Below are 17,680 nucleotides of genomic sequence, written 5' to 3' on the forward strand. Positions count from 1 at the left end.
AAGATAGAGTATACAGAAGGGAGACATATGTACACGCATGTGTGTAAGGCAGATGACACTAGCACCAGAGGGCTGCTAGCATGGGTTCACTCTTGGTCTGGTCGGCCAGAAAGACAGTTTCAGGGGCTTAATAATCTTGCTTTCTCCTAGTTTAGTCTTCTCACAAAGGTTGCTGATAGTGGGAGCATAGCTCCTACAGCATTCCCTAATGACCTGTCTCCCAGGGGCCAGTGAGATGGGGCGCTGGGGGGCAGCTACCCCTACATCTTGATGGGATCCGTTGAGACAGGCACAGCGTGTATACTCTTCTAAATCCCCTCAAGACTCAATGGGATCCAGTTGAGGTTAACACAGATTCCCCCCAAGCCTTGATGGGGATGATGAAGGCACACACAGCGTTCCAGCTTGTGCACTCAACCCTAAGGGTTCCCCATTGATTGACTTGTGACCACCTGCTTTATAGGGTGACAAAGAAGGCATGTTACCAGCAAGAGCCTCACAAGTTTACATCCCCTCATTCCTGTATCTCACTGGGAGGCCGCAGTGGATGTTTACAATTTAAGCACGAATGTTTGTATTATCTATCTTTATATAATGTTGCACAAGTGTGGGGGAGATGTTTTGAACCATAATCATGACAACTCGTATCTAATACCTGGGAACAAGAGATTGTTATGGCTATGGACCCTGGGAAACTGAATTATAAGAAATAATAACAAAAATCTACTTTTCACACATGAAAATGTACCTTACTTACAGCATATATATATATATATATATGTATATATGTATTTATAATTTTAAGACCTAGAAAGTTAAGGAGATTCTATAGTACAAAGGGCTTGGAATAGCAAGCAAAGGTATTTTAATATTATTACTTAAGAGTCAGTATTATAATTTTAATATTATTACTTAAGATTCTCAGCAGTGGAATAAGCAAAATTTGTGACAGCATCTCGGAACAATAAAGACAAACCTAGCCAGGGTGGAAAGGGCGATTTGAAAGTGGTAGAGGGTGGAGCAGAAAGCCCATTCTTTGACATTTGCAACCATAGCTCTGTAGGTCATAAAGAAGGTCTATACTAGGTAGAAGCAATCGAAATGTCGTGAAAAGAGAGTCTTTAGCCACTGGCATACTCATTCTACCACCTACTAATCACACGACCCTATACATGTCACTTAACTTCTCTGGCTCCCAGTAATGAGTCCGCTAGGTGTTTGAGTGGATAGAGCTCTCAACCTGGAGTCAGGAAGACCCGAGTTCCCATTGAGCCTCAGATACTTACTAGCTGTGTGACTCTGGATGTCCCTTTCACTTGTGTCTGCCTCGGTTTCTTTATCTATACAATGGGGATCATGATAGTTATGCAATTTAAAGAGGTTGGGGAAGGCTTCCTGGAGAAGGTGGGATTTTATTTGGGAATTACTATCATTATTATTTTCCCCACTTGACATATGAGGGAAGCATAGTGATGGATTCTTCCGTGTATGTGGAAGACAGAGACATGTCCCTAGTTGCTTTACAGTCTTTCTCAACATTCTTTTCCCACAGAGAAAATTGTATCTGGATATTTTTCTCAGTTTGTGAAACAGAAACTTTGTCTCCTACACTTCTTGACAACACTTTGGGAAACAAAAGGCTCTAATCATTTTTTATAACACAGAGGAAAGGAATGTGATTCCCACTAGGAATCTGGATCCAGATTCTCTGTAAAGGACTAAGTAGTGTGACGGGTATTTGCTCATCTTTCTAATTCATCTCTGCCCTTTCTGGCCTGCGTTAGAAAAAGGATAGTACTTTGCCTCTTGTTTTAGACTAGCTGTCTCCAGCCATAGAAGTCCTGTATTTCTTTTAGTGAAATCTTTTAGTGCCTCCAGAGAGAGATTTTGGTTAGAGAGAGACCTGCCTGTTCTCTGCTGGATTCATTGCCCAGGATTGATCGACTCTTGTAACAGAGAGAAGAGGTATTTGCTTGATGGGGCTTCCTGACACTTAAGCAATTAGACCAGGAGAATTGGAGACTGGGGTAAAAGTCCTGCAACCTTTGGGTCTTAGAGGCCCCACTTGAAGGAAAACAGTTCTCTTTGGCTACTGTCATGATGGAAATCACAGAGATAAGACTCCCTTTTCAGAATAGTACTTTTTTTGTCAAAATCTACAGAACAGCATCTGATCACAGCTAAAGAAACAAATTAATTCGTACAAGTTTTTGAAACGAAATTCTTCTACTTTAAGTGTTAGCAGGTTTCCTTTATAAGTTTTGGATCTTTATAAGAATTTCACTCCTTTTCACAGTATTTTTGTAAGCATTGGGGATACAAAAATAGGTAAAAATTAAGATAGCCCCTGCCCTCAAGGGGTTTACAACTTAATGAGGGAGACAGCATGTAAACTGATACAAAGCAAACTATGTACAGTATATATCTATGAAATAATTAACAGAAAAGACACTGAGTTGGGGAGGATTTAAGAAAAATCTGGAAAGATTTACATGAACTGAAGCTGAGTTAAGTGAGCAGAACCAGGAGAACATTGTACACAGTAACAGCAACATTGTACAATGATCAACTCAGACAGACTTAGGTCTTCTCAGCAACGCAATGATCTAAGACAGGTCCAAAAGACTCATGATGGAAAAGGCTATCCACATGGAAGAACTCTGTATTCTGAATGCAGATCAAAGCATACTTTTTTCTCTTTGGGTTTTTTTTTCTTCTTTCTCCTCATTCCCTTTTGTTCTGATTCTTCTTTCACAACATGACTAATGTGGAAATATGTTTGTTCTGAATGATATATTGTTTAATTTCACATCAACTTCTTGAATACATACGATATATTTCAGTTGTCAGTTTCTAATGACTGGAAGATTCCTGTTCATTGTTTCAACCATTAGAAACTGACATCTGAAATATACCAAGAAATTGATTTGAAATGAAACAGTATATATATTCTTTAAAAGTCCAAGCATGCCAGCCTACCTTCATGACTCCATTCCTGTAACTTTCCAAATCCCTCCAAGGCCTCTACTCTTCTCTAGATGTGATCTCTCTCTATTAGAATATAAGCTTCTTAAAGGCAGGAGATTTCTTCAGTTTTTAAATTTGTATTCCTAACGCCTAACATAGTGCTTGATTCATGAGAGTTTAATGAATGCTCTGTCTTTTGTTCATTCTTTCTATTTAATGAAAAGGGAAACAAGTTTCTGCTTTTCATGATTTTTAATGTGCCTTGTTTTGTTCTTCTTTTCTTAGATCCATCAGATAATGAAGAGAAGGAAAAAGACACCAATATGATAGAAATGATGCAGCAGGAACCAACCCCTGTGCCTGCTTCACCCAAGGTAACCTACGTTATTGAGCAATACAAGTTTGCAGCTGCTGGGGCCAGTTTTTCTCCCTTTCCCACTCAAATCTGAAGTTTCCGATCTTCCAGAATAAACCATTGTGTAAAGTCATCAGAAGAGGGGGGAAAGAGGAGAAGGAGACAGGAGAAAAGGAGATTACCTTATTTGACCTTGAAGTGGTACAGTTTCAATGAACAGTAAAAGGATTATTGTTAGATGTCCTTAGCCTTTTTTGTGTATATGGAACAGCTGTGTTGTAGTGAAAAGAGTGTTCAATTAGGAATCTTGTCCAAATTTCACCTCTACCACCTAGTATCTGTGTAACCTTGAACTTTGAAATCAGTGTTATTGAACTATCTCTATAACTTCCGATTAAACCTAGGTATTAAAAATATGATAAGAGAAATATTAAATATATGTACTCAGAGATCTCATTCTTTCAACAATTCTGTGTTCATTTTACCCAGTTATTTTTATATACTAAAAATCAGGACTAGGGGACAAACCCGTGGTTTCATCAATGTAGGGATAGTGAAGAAACTCCCTTGACCTTCTTTACAAGTTACAGGTTTAAAAAGTTGCCTAAAGTACTGAGATGGCTTTCCCCAAGGTCGAGCACCAGGTATGTGTCAAACACAGAACTTTTCAGTCAGTTAGTAAGCGTTTATTAAGCACCTACTATATGCCAGGCACCGTGCTAAATGCAAGGGAGACAAAAGGGATCAAATGAGATAAGGTTGATAAAAAGCACTTAGTGCAGTGGCTGGCACATAGTAGGGACTATAGAAACATTTCCTCCCTTTCCTCACCAACCCCCCTTAAAGACTTAACTGGAAATCTCTGAATTTAAATAGCTTGCCCAGAGTCACACAGGCAACATATGTCAAAGGCAGAGTATGAACCCACATCTGCCTAACTCAGAGGCCAGTTGTCTATCCACCACTTCAAGCTACTTGTTGAGATAATATGTTTATGTTAGGTATTTAGTCCTCTGCTTTGAACTTTATCAACTTTATAGGCACACGATGGAGAAGCAAGGTTAAGTAATCACTTGGTGGGAAAGATCAAGAGATTTTAACGGACCGTAAACTCCATTCAGCAGCTTTTGTTGCCTAGCTTTGGTTTGTGCTAATTAGAGGTGCTCTGTTTGATTCAAGGAAGGTTGCAGTCCCCAGGTCAGCTGCGGAGGTCAGACGCTTCTCAAGTACTGTGCTCTGTGCTGGGTTCCACATTTTAGGAGCAACATTGACAAGCTTGAGGATGTCCAGAACAGGGCAACTAGGATACTGAAGGGATGGAAGACCATGCCATATCAGGAAAGGAACTGCATTCTGGAGAAAAGAAAACTGGGAAATGGGAGAAAGAGACATAACTGTCTCCAAACTCCAAGTGCAGAATTAGATCAGACTTGTTCTGCTTGACTTCTGAGGCCTGAACTAGGAGGAATCTTTGAAGACAGCTGAAGGTCACATTTAAATTTGATGCTTTTTAAAAACTGCTGATAATTATAGCTGTACAAAAGCAGCGTAATCTGTTTAGTTAGGTAGTGGGTTTACCATCCCTGGAGATCTTCGAGCAAAGCTGGATGAGCTCTTATCCGAGTTTTCGAGAGGAGATTCCAGTCCAAGTATGAATTGGACTAGGTGCCTCTTCATCCCCTTCCAACTTCATTCCAGTCATCCAGTAAACATATGCTAAGCCCCTACGGTGTGCAAGCACTGTGCTAAGCACTAGGGATATAATTAATAAAAATAAAGATGGTCTCTACCCTCAAGGAGCTTACAGTCCAATGGATGGAAGCTGGAAAGGGGAGAGGAATAAGCCAGGGGTACCCAGCATAAGGATATCTTGTTGCTTGAAGTTAAAACAAGGCCGAGTGGGATGTGCCAGAATCTATTTTCTGCCCTCTATAAAGGAAGGCATTGAGTGGATTTTGGTACTCCACCCTCCAGCCCTCCAATCAAGAAGGAGAAGAGGCTAAGGGACACTGTGAGCATCATAGTGATGAGATTAGAGGCTGTGAGCTTCACCTGGGAAGGGCATCTTGTTCCTTGGAGTGGAGACCAGGCACAGCAGCACACGTAGAGTGGAGTGAGGCACTGTAAGACCCACATTCCCTTCCTCTAGTACTCCACCAAAGGATTGCATTTTGAATTTAAATTAATTTTCTAGTATCCTTTCCCAGACTTCAGCACAAAAGGATAACTTTGACTTTTCCTGTGCTGGAGCAGTCTCACAGGGCCTTAATTGATAGAATAGTAATTTTACTTAAATTCTTCAACTCTTTCAGTCCTAGAATTTGGAAGTTGTCCCAGATGTCTTGCCGTTCACAATTCTCGGTCCCCTGCTTGGTCCTTCCTTCTTGCAGATCCTCTTTAGCGTATTGAACGGCCACATTTGATTACTTTCCTCATGAGAAATTCTGTTCTTTTGAATGTTACCTTCTTTTTGGCATCTTCAAGCCCTTCACAAAGTATCTCCTTCCAGTATTCTGATCTCCTTACATTCTGACCCGCCTGTACAATCCAGCCACAGTGGCCTAACTTGCTGTTACTTAAATGTAGCATTCCTTCTCCTAACTTTATGCATTTATACTATCTATTCCTCAGGCCTGGAATGTTCTCTCCTCTCATTTCCACACCTTGCTTTTCTGGCTTCCTATAAAATGGAGCTTCCATCCCATTTTCTGTAGGAACCCACCACCACCATTATTATCCCCACCACCAGTCCCATCCATCTGATAAAACTTTCTCTTTATGCTGCATGGATCTTGTAATCCATTGTTGGAGGAGATGGTATTGTCTTGTTTAGACTTTTGAGATCAATCCTCCATTTTCTCCTTGGCTAGAAATACTGCAACCACTTATAGGCCTGGCGCCCATAGCTGATTATCTCCAAAGTTCTGACCTGCTCTGTTTCTGACACATGCCAGTTTGTCCCTCCTTTGACAAGCCATCCACTCTGAACGCTCGTCACATTGGTACTAGACACTGTTGGGACCAGACATAGTGCAGAATCCCAATTGGCTTTATCCCTTCTGTAGTTCAGAACTCCCAGCTTCAGATGATTCTCTAGTACTGGGTACCATGGGCATGAGCCCCCACTCTAGGCCACATAATTACTGGTATGTTGTCCCCTCCGTTAAAATATGAGTTTTTTGAGAGCAAGAACTAGCACTGTCCCTAGCACTTAGAACAGTACCTAGCGCATAACAAGTGCCTAATAAAATGCTCATTGAGTGACTAACAGACTATCTTATTGTCTCACTCTCACTTTCAAGATATCTTCATACAGTCCTCTTTTTCTCTCTATTTTTGGGAATTCAATTCTCCTTTATTCTCCACCCTTGACTCCCATTGGACCAACTTTACTTTTCCCTTTTTTATGTCTTGATATCGTCCTCTTTCAGACTCACAACCCACATCCATTGTAGCCTCATTTCCTTCCAACTGCTGGGTTCCCAGTTCAGTGTTTATCACCTTCCCTGGTCCTGCTTCTTTTTCCTCTGCCCCCAAATCTCTACATAGCATTTTAATATCTATTTCTACTTCCGTCCTCTAGGTCGTCCTGTTTCCTCCTTTCCTTCCTATACTCCAGCTGTTTTTTAGACCCCACCGATGCTACTGCCCCTACTTGCTCAATTAAAGAACAACTCAGCATCCTCTGTCCCCATTATCATTACTGTTGGGTGCCGAGGTCACATTTTCTCTCCCTTACTGTTTTTCATCAGTGACATGTTGGCAACGATTAAGGAGGACTGCTCATACAGCCTTGTGACCTTTGTCACCTTTATATTCCTCTAATCCCAGTTTGAATGTTAGTCACATCTGTTTGTGATTTTCCTTTATCTCGTATTTGGGTGGTAACGTGATTTTTAGAGAATTCCCCACGCTGCTAGTGTGTTCAGTTCTAAAATGATTGGATGTTGTAAGTTTCTTGTCATTGCAGTATGAGTTACAATCGAGACTGAATGGATAACCTGTAGTGCCTGTCCATTAACAAGCATAGACAGACAGCCGAGATAGACAAGGCAGATGGACGGTGAGGTGGGCCCAGAACTGAGCAGATGGAATTCAGTTCAACTTTGGAAAATTACAGAATTCTTTTAATTACTTTAGCCTTCTCCCTGGGGGAAAAATGTGGTTTGTGTTCTTAGCACCACTGTTCTTTTGGTGAGATCAACTGACTGTAAGTAGTGGAATATACTATTTCCAAAGAATTGAAGTTGAAGATCTCCTCAAGGCAATGGAGAAGTGTATGTTGGAGTGTGAACAGGTTGGAACCCCTTGCAAATGAGGAATTAAGAAGAAAACTTAGGGAAAGAAAGGAACTGAAGACCTTCTGAAACCTGACGGAATGTGCCATTTGAGCGATACTGTAGTATCAGGGTCTTAGGTGGCTCAATGGATAGAGCACTGGGTCTGCAGTCAAAAAGACTTGAGTTAAAATCTGGTCTCAGACACATATGCTGGCTGTGTGACCCTGGGCAAGTCACTTAATTTCAGTTTCCTCATCTGTAAAATGAAACATGTCCACACATGTGTGCATACACACACATCATGTGTATGCCTATATACATGTGTGTATACATACCTATGTATACATACCTATACATCTATGTGTATATACACACGTGTGTGTATATCTTATATATATATATCTATTATAGATATGAAGTAGCACCTTCTTCCTAAGGTAGTGGTAGTGATGAGGATAAAATAAAGTAACAATTATGAAGTGCTTAGCACAGCGCCTGGCACCAAGTCAGTGCTATAGACCAGCTGCGTGACTCCCCTCTGCACAATCCAAGCTTCTGGCAAAGTGGGCTTCCTAGCACTCTGTGAACACGCACACACACACACACACATACACGCACACACATACACGCACACACATACACACACACATACACGCACACACACACACACATACACACACACATACACGCACACGCACACGCACACATACACACACACATACACGCACACACATACACACACACATACATGCACACACACATACACACACACATACACGCACACACACATACACACACACATACACGCACACACACACACATACACACACATACACACACACGCACACATACACAGACACACACGCACACATACACACACACACATACACACACGCACACACATACACACACACACATACACACACACGCACACATACACACACACATACACACACGCACACACATACACACACACGCACACATACACACACACACGCACACACATACACGCACACGCACACACATACACGCACATACACACACACGCACACACACACACATACACACACACATACATGCGCACACACACACATACACACACATACACGCACACACACACATACACACACACGCACACATACACACACACGCACACATACACACACACATACACGCACACACATACACACACATACACGCACACACACACACATACACGCACACATACACACACATGCACTCCATATTTTTCTCCCTTTCCTCAATTGTCTTCCCCCCCTTTTTTAAATCTAATCTTCTGTCCTACTTATTCATTTCAGTTTTGTCCGACTCTTCTTGACCACATTTGGGGGTTTCTTGACAAGGTGCTGGAGTGGTTTGCCATTTCCTTCTCCGGCTCATTTTCCAGATGAGGAAACAGAGGCAAACGGGGTTAAGTGACTTGCCCTGAGTCACCCAGCTAGAAAGTGCCTGAGGCCAGATTTGAATCTGTGTCTTTCTGACTCCTGACCCCGCACTCTATCCCCTCAGCCACCCAGCTGTGAGTCTGGCTGTTACATCCTCACCCTCCAGGAAATCTCCCATGATTCCCACAGTGCCTAGCCTAGTATTCTACATACAAGGGGTGTTTGATAAATGGTTGTTGATTTTATTGACAGACTCCTCAGTGAGCTTGTAAGAAGCAAATTTAAACAGCACTGGTTCCAAAAATAAGTGAAGCTGCAATATAGTTTAATTGTTTTATACGTGTTTTGGTAAAGCCTTGAGTGAAGTCGTCTCTACCGTGGGTTAGGTTTTCCCAGATAAGCGCCCCATTGGTAAATGTAAAACTTAATACGATCTCTTAATGTACTGTAATAATAACCTTCCTGATGGTCCCAGAGCTGTGTTCTGTAAGGCTTATTCTGACCTCTCCTTGCCACAGACACACCTCACTTTTACCTCACTCTAGCCCACACTCCAGGTCTGCCCGTTACTCCATCGACTGACTTAGAATATTACAAGCTCTCCTTAACTGTGCAACTACATCACCTCTAGCAACCAGTTCGTGCCTAAATTATATGTAAACGGTCCTTATTCTTGGCCTGCTTTATTCCAGAGCCTTGCCAACACTTCTCATTTTTTTCTCCATATGTTTCTTCCAAAGTAAATTATACACTGTCCCAGTCCTAGAGATGACATCATATTCTTTCATCCCTGGCATCAGTCACTTCAGGAATGTCTTTCAGAATCATCCCTAGTGAGTTTGCAGTGAAACTTTCCAGAATATAATCCCTTTTGTGGGATCTTAATGAATTCCTCTTGGACTCTTATCTGTGATGTTCATAGATTTTGAGTGGTGCTGTGAACTCTTGTTTTCCTTCTTTTCCCTCCGCTATCGTGTGTGCGTGCATGTACATTGGACCTTAAAACAATTAAGATACCACAGGAAAACAGGAACAATGACACCTTTTTCTGGCTTCACTCTCTCCTGAAAACTATATTTTCCTTCCTTCTCCTTACTCAGATACGAATTATGCCACATCTGTAGCCAACGTACTTCCCAAGGTTGTTTAGTGAAGATCAAGTGGGATGATTTTTCTAAAGTATTTAACATAGTACCTGGCACGTTTTGTGGTTGTTCAGTCATTTTACAGTTGTGTCTGACTCTAACTGGCCTCATTTGGGGTTTTCTTGACAAAGATACTGGAGTGGTTTGCCATTTCCTTCTCCAATTCATTTTACAGATGAGGAAACTGAGGCAAAGTTAAGTGACTTGCCCAGGGTTACACAGCTAGTAAGTGTCTGAGGCCTGATTTGAACCCAGGAAGATGATTCTTCCTCACTCCAGCCCTGGTACTTAGCTCTCCTTGCCCAATACACAATAGGTGCTTAATAAGTGCTTGTTTCCTGCCTTCATTTCTGTACATACTAACTTTATCATCCTGCTCACTCTTTACCTTTCTTTCTTCACTTTGCTCTACTCAGTTCTCCTTCCCAAATCTCTTCTCCTCCTCCTCCTCCTTCTTTTTCTTCTCCTCCTTCTCCTTCCCCATCCTCTTCTTCTTCCTCCTCCTCCTCCTCCCTCCTCCCGTTCAGTTGTTCCCTCAAGTTCCTATAAAAACACAGAGAATCCACTCCTCTTCTTCACAGGTAGTGAACATTCTGATCTCTCTCTTCCCGTCATTCTCTGATTTTGCCTCCCATGAGATCAGTGGAAGCAGATATTATATTTATAGCATTTTATTTTCAGAAAAGATTTACAGTCATTTAAAGCTTTACTTGCTGTTCATCAGGAAACTGGCAAATCCCAGTTTTGCAAAGATGGCGACAAACCAAGGAATCTGTGGAATTATTTGTTAATTTATTGAATAGCTTATGATCAGATTCAAAAGTATACTAAAAAAAGGAAATTCTACTACATTCAAACCTTTGACCCCATTAAAAAAAAACCTTGAATTCTTTTCACATCCTGTTGAAGGGTTTCTTTTGTTTCGTTGTTAATCTCCAAACTGCCAAAATGCCCTGTTTCTATTTAAAGATACAGGCCTTGCATTCTTTTCCACAGATGCTCATACTGAAGTCCCTCAGTATCCCTCAGTTCCCATTATGAATAAGACACCTTAAAAAACATCCATGTGCATTCTGTATTCTTACAAAAGAGTCTGGCTTTGCAAGGTGTTAGCTGGCCCATGTAGCGTTGGCTCCACAGAGTTGGCTCTATAAATGGTGTCACGCTCTAATGAGCTCAGTAAATAAGTTCTTCCCTGTTCTTTGAGTAGGTGATAGAAGAACCATGTGATTATTTGAATTTTTCCATGAATCTATTGCCACATGTTTACTAAGTATAATAAACTATTTTCATCCAAATGATTTGCACACTTACCTTTTTTCTTATGAATTAGGTGGAAGGGGTACCTGTAACTGAATTTGCTTCTGCATATTTGGCTGGCATGATAATGTTAGACTCATCTGCCTTCTGAACTTAAAAGCACAGATCGTCAGACTCCTTTCTCCTATGCCCTACATCAGAAAATGGAACAGGTTTCTAGTGCCTGCTTTCACAACCTCAGATGCTAGCAATTTTGAGATACCATGGAACTGCTCATTGCATCCAATTCTCTTACCTTTAGGTCATGTGTTGAAGCTTAACCTGTCGCCATAATTATCAAAGGTTTTGATATGTTAAGATGGATCCAGTGGTTTCTGAGATATATTAATGGTCTCAACTCAGCTTCTAATTCACAAATATGAACACCCCAAGGACAGCTCTCTTAAATGGCAATGTTCAACATGGATAAATGGGGCAGCTAGATGGAGCAGTGAATTGAATGCTGGGTCTGGAGCCAGGAAGACTCATCTTCGAAAATTCAAATCCAGCTTCAAACACTTACAAGCTGAGTGACCCTGGGCAAGTCACTTAACCCTGCCTTAGACACTTCCTAGATGTATGACTCTGGGCAAGTCACCTAACACTGTTTGCCTCAGTTTCCTTATCTGTAAAATGAGCTGGAGAAGAAAATGGCAAACCACTCCAGTATCTTTGCCAAGGAAATCTCAGATGGAGTCACGAAGACTTAGATATGACTGAAATGATTAGACAATAGCAAACCTTAGGTGAAGAATGAGACCATAACACCATCTTTTCAGTTATAATGCATTTTGCTATTGGCATGTTTCTATACTGGCAGAGAAGGCTCCAGAATCTAAAGATCTTCATGTTACTTGATTCCTGAATATTTAAAATCTACACCTCTTCCAGCTGAAACAGAGCCCCAAAACTGTTTAACTGTGGCCTTGGTAATTACACAGGAGGGATCATATGGAACCATGTCTGCTTCTGGCTTTGGCCCATGTTCATCCTTAAATAGCTCATTGAATTTGCAGATTGTCTGCAGGACTATAATGAAAAGGCTTGTCTGTAATCATTTTGAAAGGGGATGGTGAAGCAAGATTTACGCTGGTTATCCATTCTCCCGCTGGGAACAAGTATTCCCAGCTGGAATGGAAACTGAAAGGGGAAACTTGGAATATTTTTATTTTACATTTAAGATCTTGGCAACATGTTTTAAAATGTTGAGTTAAAAAGCCCAACACAGGAAGCATTTTATATTCTGCTTATGATGAATAAACAAGGAATTTGAGGCATTCTATTTCATAAATCAAGGTCTTAGTCCAAATATCCTGTTTTTCTACATTAAAAAAGAACTGTATAAAAATAGAGCTAAATTGTACGAGGCATTTAGGGGTCAAATCAACAGGCTGCCTGTTTGGGGGAGTAGGAGTGCTGGGGAGGATGATACCTTTGTAGAAACATTAGCAAGAGCCTTACTGTAACGATATGACATGGATCCACTGGGACGATTTGGACCCAGCTGAGTAGAAATACAGTCCACCTCTGGTTTTTTGGACTAAAGAAGTAGAAGTTTAGAAAATGCAAGATAATAATATGCTAAACAACCATATTGATTTGGGGCATTCATACAAGTAGACAATCAGTCAAAAATACCAGTCTCATCATTCATAGAATTGTGGTAACAAGACAGCAAATCTTGCCATCACAGCTCCTTATGACACAGGTCTGTGGACCTGGCCAAGGTCTTTACGGTGTTTTTTTAACCTTTTAAGCTTTATCCAAAGATTTCAATTTTTTAAAAAATGGATTTTTTAATTACCTTTTTAATACTTTTTGCCTTTACATAATAATCTTTCCTCATTTTTCTCCCCCAGGTTGAACCCTCCCTTATTACAAAGAAAAACAAGCCAAAATATCTGATAAACAAACCTCCTCTGACATAGATAAATGCTGTTTTTTTCCTAGTGGTAGGTCTCCTCTCTGCTGTGAGAAGAGGAGGAGATATGATTCGTTGCCAACCCTAACCCAAAATGCGCTCTTCCAGGATCTTCCATTTCCATCACATTCATTGTTGTCATCACTGTGTGTTTTGTTCTTTATCAGTTCATGCACATCTTCCCACTTTTCTCTGAGTTTTTCATATCCATAATGTCTTACTGCACAATAATACTCCATTATATTCATGTAGCATTATTATTACAACCAGTCACTAAGCAGCTGGTACAGTCTTTGTTTTCAGTTATTTGCTGGTTGGTTGGCTATCGTCCTTACAAAATGACATCGTTATCTCAGGGTCAATGTACAGCGTGAATCACTGTAGCTGGCTAGACCAGTATGAGCTCCACAGGCTCTACCACAGATCAGCACAAAGAGTCCATGCGAACATTTGGAACGGAGGTGTCTACATGTGCTATCTAATGTTTCTTTGGAGCTACTGCAGTTCTGTTTTGCTCATAGAGCACGGTGTTTTCTTTGATGCAGACACACCATGTTGGACAATCCTATGCCAGGAGCTCCCATGTCTCACAAGTGATCCCAGAGTTTTTCAGAGAGACCTTGAGAGTGTCTTTGTAATGCTTCTTCTGACCTCTGTGTGATCCCTTGCCTCGTATGAGTTCTCCATCAAGGTCTTTTAGGCAAACATACATTTGGCATTGTTGCACTGTCTGCAGTAGTAATCTGCTATTTATCAGAGCTTTGTGCCTCCCTTGGACTTCCTTGTACTGTGTATCTATTTGAAATTTAGCCAGCTTTTTTGCATAATTCCAAATTGAAATCTAGAATGGCTATACCACTTCACGTCAATACCAGTCAGACAGTAGTGTCCATCTTTGTCAACTGATGTAGAGTAAGGGGAAGTCTTCGAGGTTGTTTTAATTTATCTGATTAGTATTAGTGTTATTATATTGTCTTGTGAGTGATTCCTTTGACAAGTATAAGTGATTTGAAACGTGGTCTTAGTGGTTAATAAAATGATATAAGTAAATAATAAAAATAATGAAAGTTTTAATAGTTTGCAAGTCTTTTTTCCCCCAAAACTCTTCTCAAGCCTTTGACCACTTATCTATTTCAAAATGGCTTTTGGTATTATGTATTTTTGTCAATTCTGTTTGTTTTTCATCTTAATCTTTTATCACTGGTTTTAAAGATGTTTTTCCCACCCACTCTTTGAATTTTCATCTAATTCAGACCTCACTGATTTCATTCATGCAAAGCATTTTAATTTTATTTAATGAAAACTGTTTTATCTTTCATAATCTCCTCTTCTTGTTTGGGGCAGCTGGATGGTGCAGTGGGTAGAGCACCAGTGCAGGAGTCAGGAGGACCTGAGTTCAAATCTCAGCTCAGACACTTGACACTCACTAGCTGTGACCTTGGGCAAGTCACTTAACCCAATTGCCTCATCGTGGGTCATCTCCAGTCATCCTGATGAATATCTGGTCACTGGATTCAGATGGCTCTGGAGGAGAAGTGAGGCTGGTGACCTGCACAGCCCTCCCTCACTCAAAACAAAGTCAAGTGCAAGTCATGTCATCATTTCTCTGATGGCATGATCTTCTTCAGCAATGAAGGACGAACACGCACACTACCTTCTTATTTAGTGTGGAATTCTCCTCTTAGCTGTAGGCATTAAAGGTTCTGGATTTTATTGTCTTCTAACTTTTTTATAGTATGATTTTATGTGCTGTGCTGTGTGACCTGATAAGTAGGTAGGTGGCACAGTGGGTAGATTGCTGGACCTGGGATCATGAAGGCTCAACTTCCTGGGTTCAAATCTAACCTTAGACCCTTAGTGTGACCCTGTGCAAATCACTTGACCCTGTTTGCCTCAGTCTCCTCATCTGTAAAATATACTGGGGAAGGAAATGGCAACCACTCCAGTATCTTTGCCAAGAAAACCGCAAATGAGGTCACAAAAAGTCAGGCATGACTGAAGTGACTAAACAACAAAAAATGTGGTCAGATTCCAATTTCTGCCAAATTTCTTCCCAGTTTTCCTAGCAGTTCTTTGTCAAAAAGGGAGTAATCCATTCAATATTCTTGGATTTATTAGTCCTAAGCGACTCTTTTCTGTTTCTTAATTATCCAGTAGGTGCTTAATTAACATTTGATTGATTGATCTCTTTCCAGCCTTGGATTTTAAGTCTAAAACCCTGGGTTCAAACCCCGGCTCCTTGTTCCTTACTCTTCATGCATCCTTGGGCAAATCATTCACTGCTCTTGGCCTCAGTTTCCTTATCTTTACATTTTGAGGTTGCCCTTGATGAGTTACATCACACAGTGGATAGAGAGTTGAACCTGGATTCCAGAAGACTTGAGTTTGAATCCTTATTAGCTGTGTGCCTGTGGGCAAGTCATTTCACTTTTCAGCCTCAGTTTTCTTTTCTGTATAATAAACATAATCATAACATTAACCTTGCAGGGTTGTTGTGAGGATCAAATGAAAAAGCACCGATGAAAACCACAGTTCAGAAGCTTCCAGTGCTGTGTTAACGTCAGCTGTGTTTTTCACTATCGTCATGTTATTCCTTACAATTCTAAATCTATGATCCTTTCATCTTTCCATTGGATTCTGAAGATAGGCACGCATTCATTCATTGATTCTTCCAAGAGCATTTTGAAGGACACTAAGTGCCAGGCACTGGGTTGGGTGATGTCATACAAAAGGAATCCAACAACTGGCAGATTAAGAGAGACCTTTTGCAGGAGGGGACAGCTGAAGGTAAGCGTTGAAGGAGGTTAGGACTTGTAAGAGGTGGAGGTAAGCAGGGTTCACATATACAAAAGCACAGAGATAGGAGGGGTCATTTGAAGGAAAATCCAAGCAGATCCCTCTGGCTGGAACAGAGTGAGAAGAAGGGTGATGTGAGCAGAAAACCAAAATTGGCTAGAACCGATTCATGGAGCCAGAGGTGTTTGGGTTTTATTCTAGAGGCAACAAGGAAGTATTAGAACTTCTGGAGTTGGTGTGTAACATGTTCAGACCTCTGCTTTAGGAATGTCAGTTTTCAGTTTCTCTGGCTTTGTAGTCAAAAGAGTGAAGAAGGAGGGCTTCGTGGTGTAATGGATGGACTAGTGACTTGGATTGGGGAAGGTATGGGCTCAAATCCTCCTTCAGACATTTATGAGTTATTGGTCATAGGCGAGCCTATCAATCACCATTTTGTACGAAGTACTTCCCAGGGCTCTTCAGGCATTTATATAAGGCGTTTTTGCAGACTTTTATTGTTCAGTTGTGTCTGACTTTTCATGACTCCATCTGAGGTTTTCTTGGCAAAGATAATGGAGTGGTTTGCCATTTCCTTCTCCAGCTCATTTTACAGATCAGGAAACTGAGGCAAACAGGGTTAAGTGACTTGCCCGGGGTCAGCCAGCTAGCAATAGTTTGAGGCCAGATTTGTACTCAAGATGAATCTCCCTGACTCCAGGTCCTGTGTTCTGCACACTGCGCCACCTAAATGCCCCCTTGTAGACTTCCAATGTTTTAATAAATGCGATCAGTGTTCAAGCCTTGAAACATTTTCTGATTTTTTTTTCCAAGTTCCTTTTGCCTAACTTCTTCTTTTCCTAAACCTCATTTTATTTCTTCCTTTTTCCTTTTTCTTTTTTCTTTTTTCCTTTTTTATTTTGCAGTTAAATACAAAATGAGAAAAGGAAAAAAATTGCCATGTACACGGCAGAACAGAAGAAAGGATTGAATGTAAAACAATAAATTTCCATTTCAAGAAAACCTACGTAATAACTACTACACAGTCTTTCCAAAGCTGCCCAGCTTTTCTTTGCTCTCTTGTAGAGGTTTTTTTCTCGCTGTGCACTTTTTACTGTATTTTTTTCCCCTTTCTCCTCCCCTCACCCTAAAGAAGACTACAATTAAGCTGATCGATAGATAGATGGATGGACGGACGGGCCGACAGACGGACGAGTAGATAGACAGATAGATAAACATGCACGTATATACACTGTGCTTATTTCTGCTTGTCATGTGTCTCTCTGAAGGCAGATAACCTCTTCCTTCATGAGTCCAAGTCTTTCCATGTTTTTCTAAATCAGCTCATCCTTTCCTCCACCATGGCAATATTGCAGCCCAATCACATCTTATCTGAGAGACTATCTACGGAAGTTTTTCCCCCCAGTTTTCTGCATTCCTTCTCTTCTTGACTCCATAGGTTTTATTTATACAAGAAATTTTAATTGAAAATAATCAAAATTATCTATTTCACATTTCAACAATACTCCTAAAGT

The 17,680-nt window shown here is 40.8% G+C and overlaps 1 protein-coding gene across 10 annotated transcripts in view; it reads left to right on the plus strand.

Moving 5' to 3' along the window:
• The window catches only part of CMSS1 (cms1 ribosomal small subunit homolog), a 414,416-nt gene that overhangs the window by 371,530 nt on the left and 25,206 nt on the right, over positions 1-17,680 (plus strand). For 8 of the 10 annotated variants that reach the window (XM_072615384.1, XM_072615382.1, XM_072615380.1 and 5 more), the window contains one exon: positions 3,253-3,341. In XM_072615384.1, coding sequence (XP_072471485.1) covers positions 3,291-3,341 — 51 coding nt within the window. In that variant the 5' untranslated portion in view covers positions 3,253-3,290. Of the gene's footprint in view, positions 1-1,793; positions 1,966-3,252; positions 3,342-17,680 lie in introns of those variants that run through there. The other 2 variants (XM_072615378.1, XM_072615381.1) reach the window with 2 other exon arrangements.

Source organism: Notamacropus eugenii, chromosome 5, assembly GCF_028372415.1.
Source record: "Notamacropus eugenii isolate mMacEug1 chromosome 5, mMacEug1.pri_v2, whole genome shotgun sequence".
Classification (NCBI taxonomy): Eukaryota; Metazoa; Chordata; class Mammalia; order Diprotodontia; family Macropodidae; genus Notamacropus; species Notamacropus eugenii.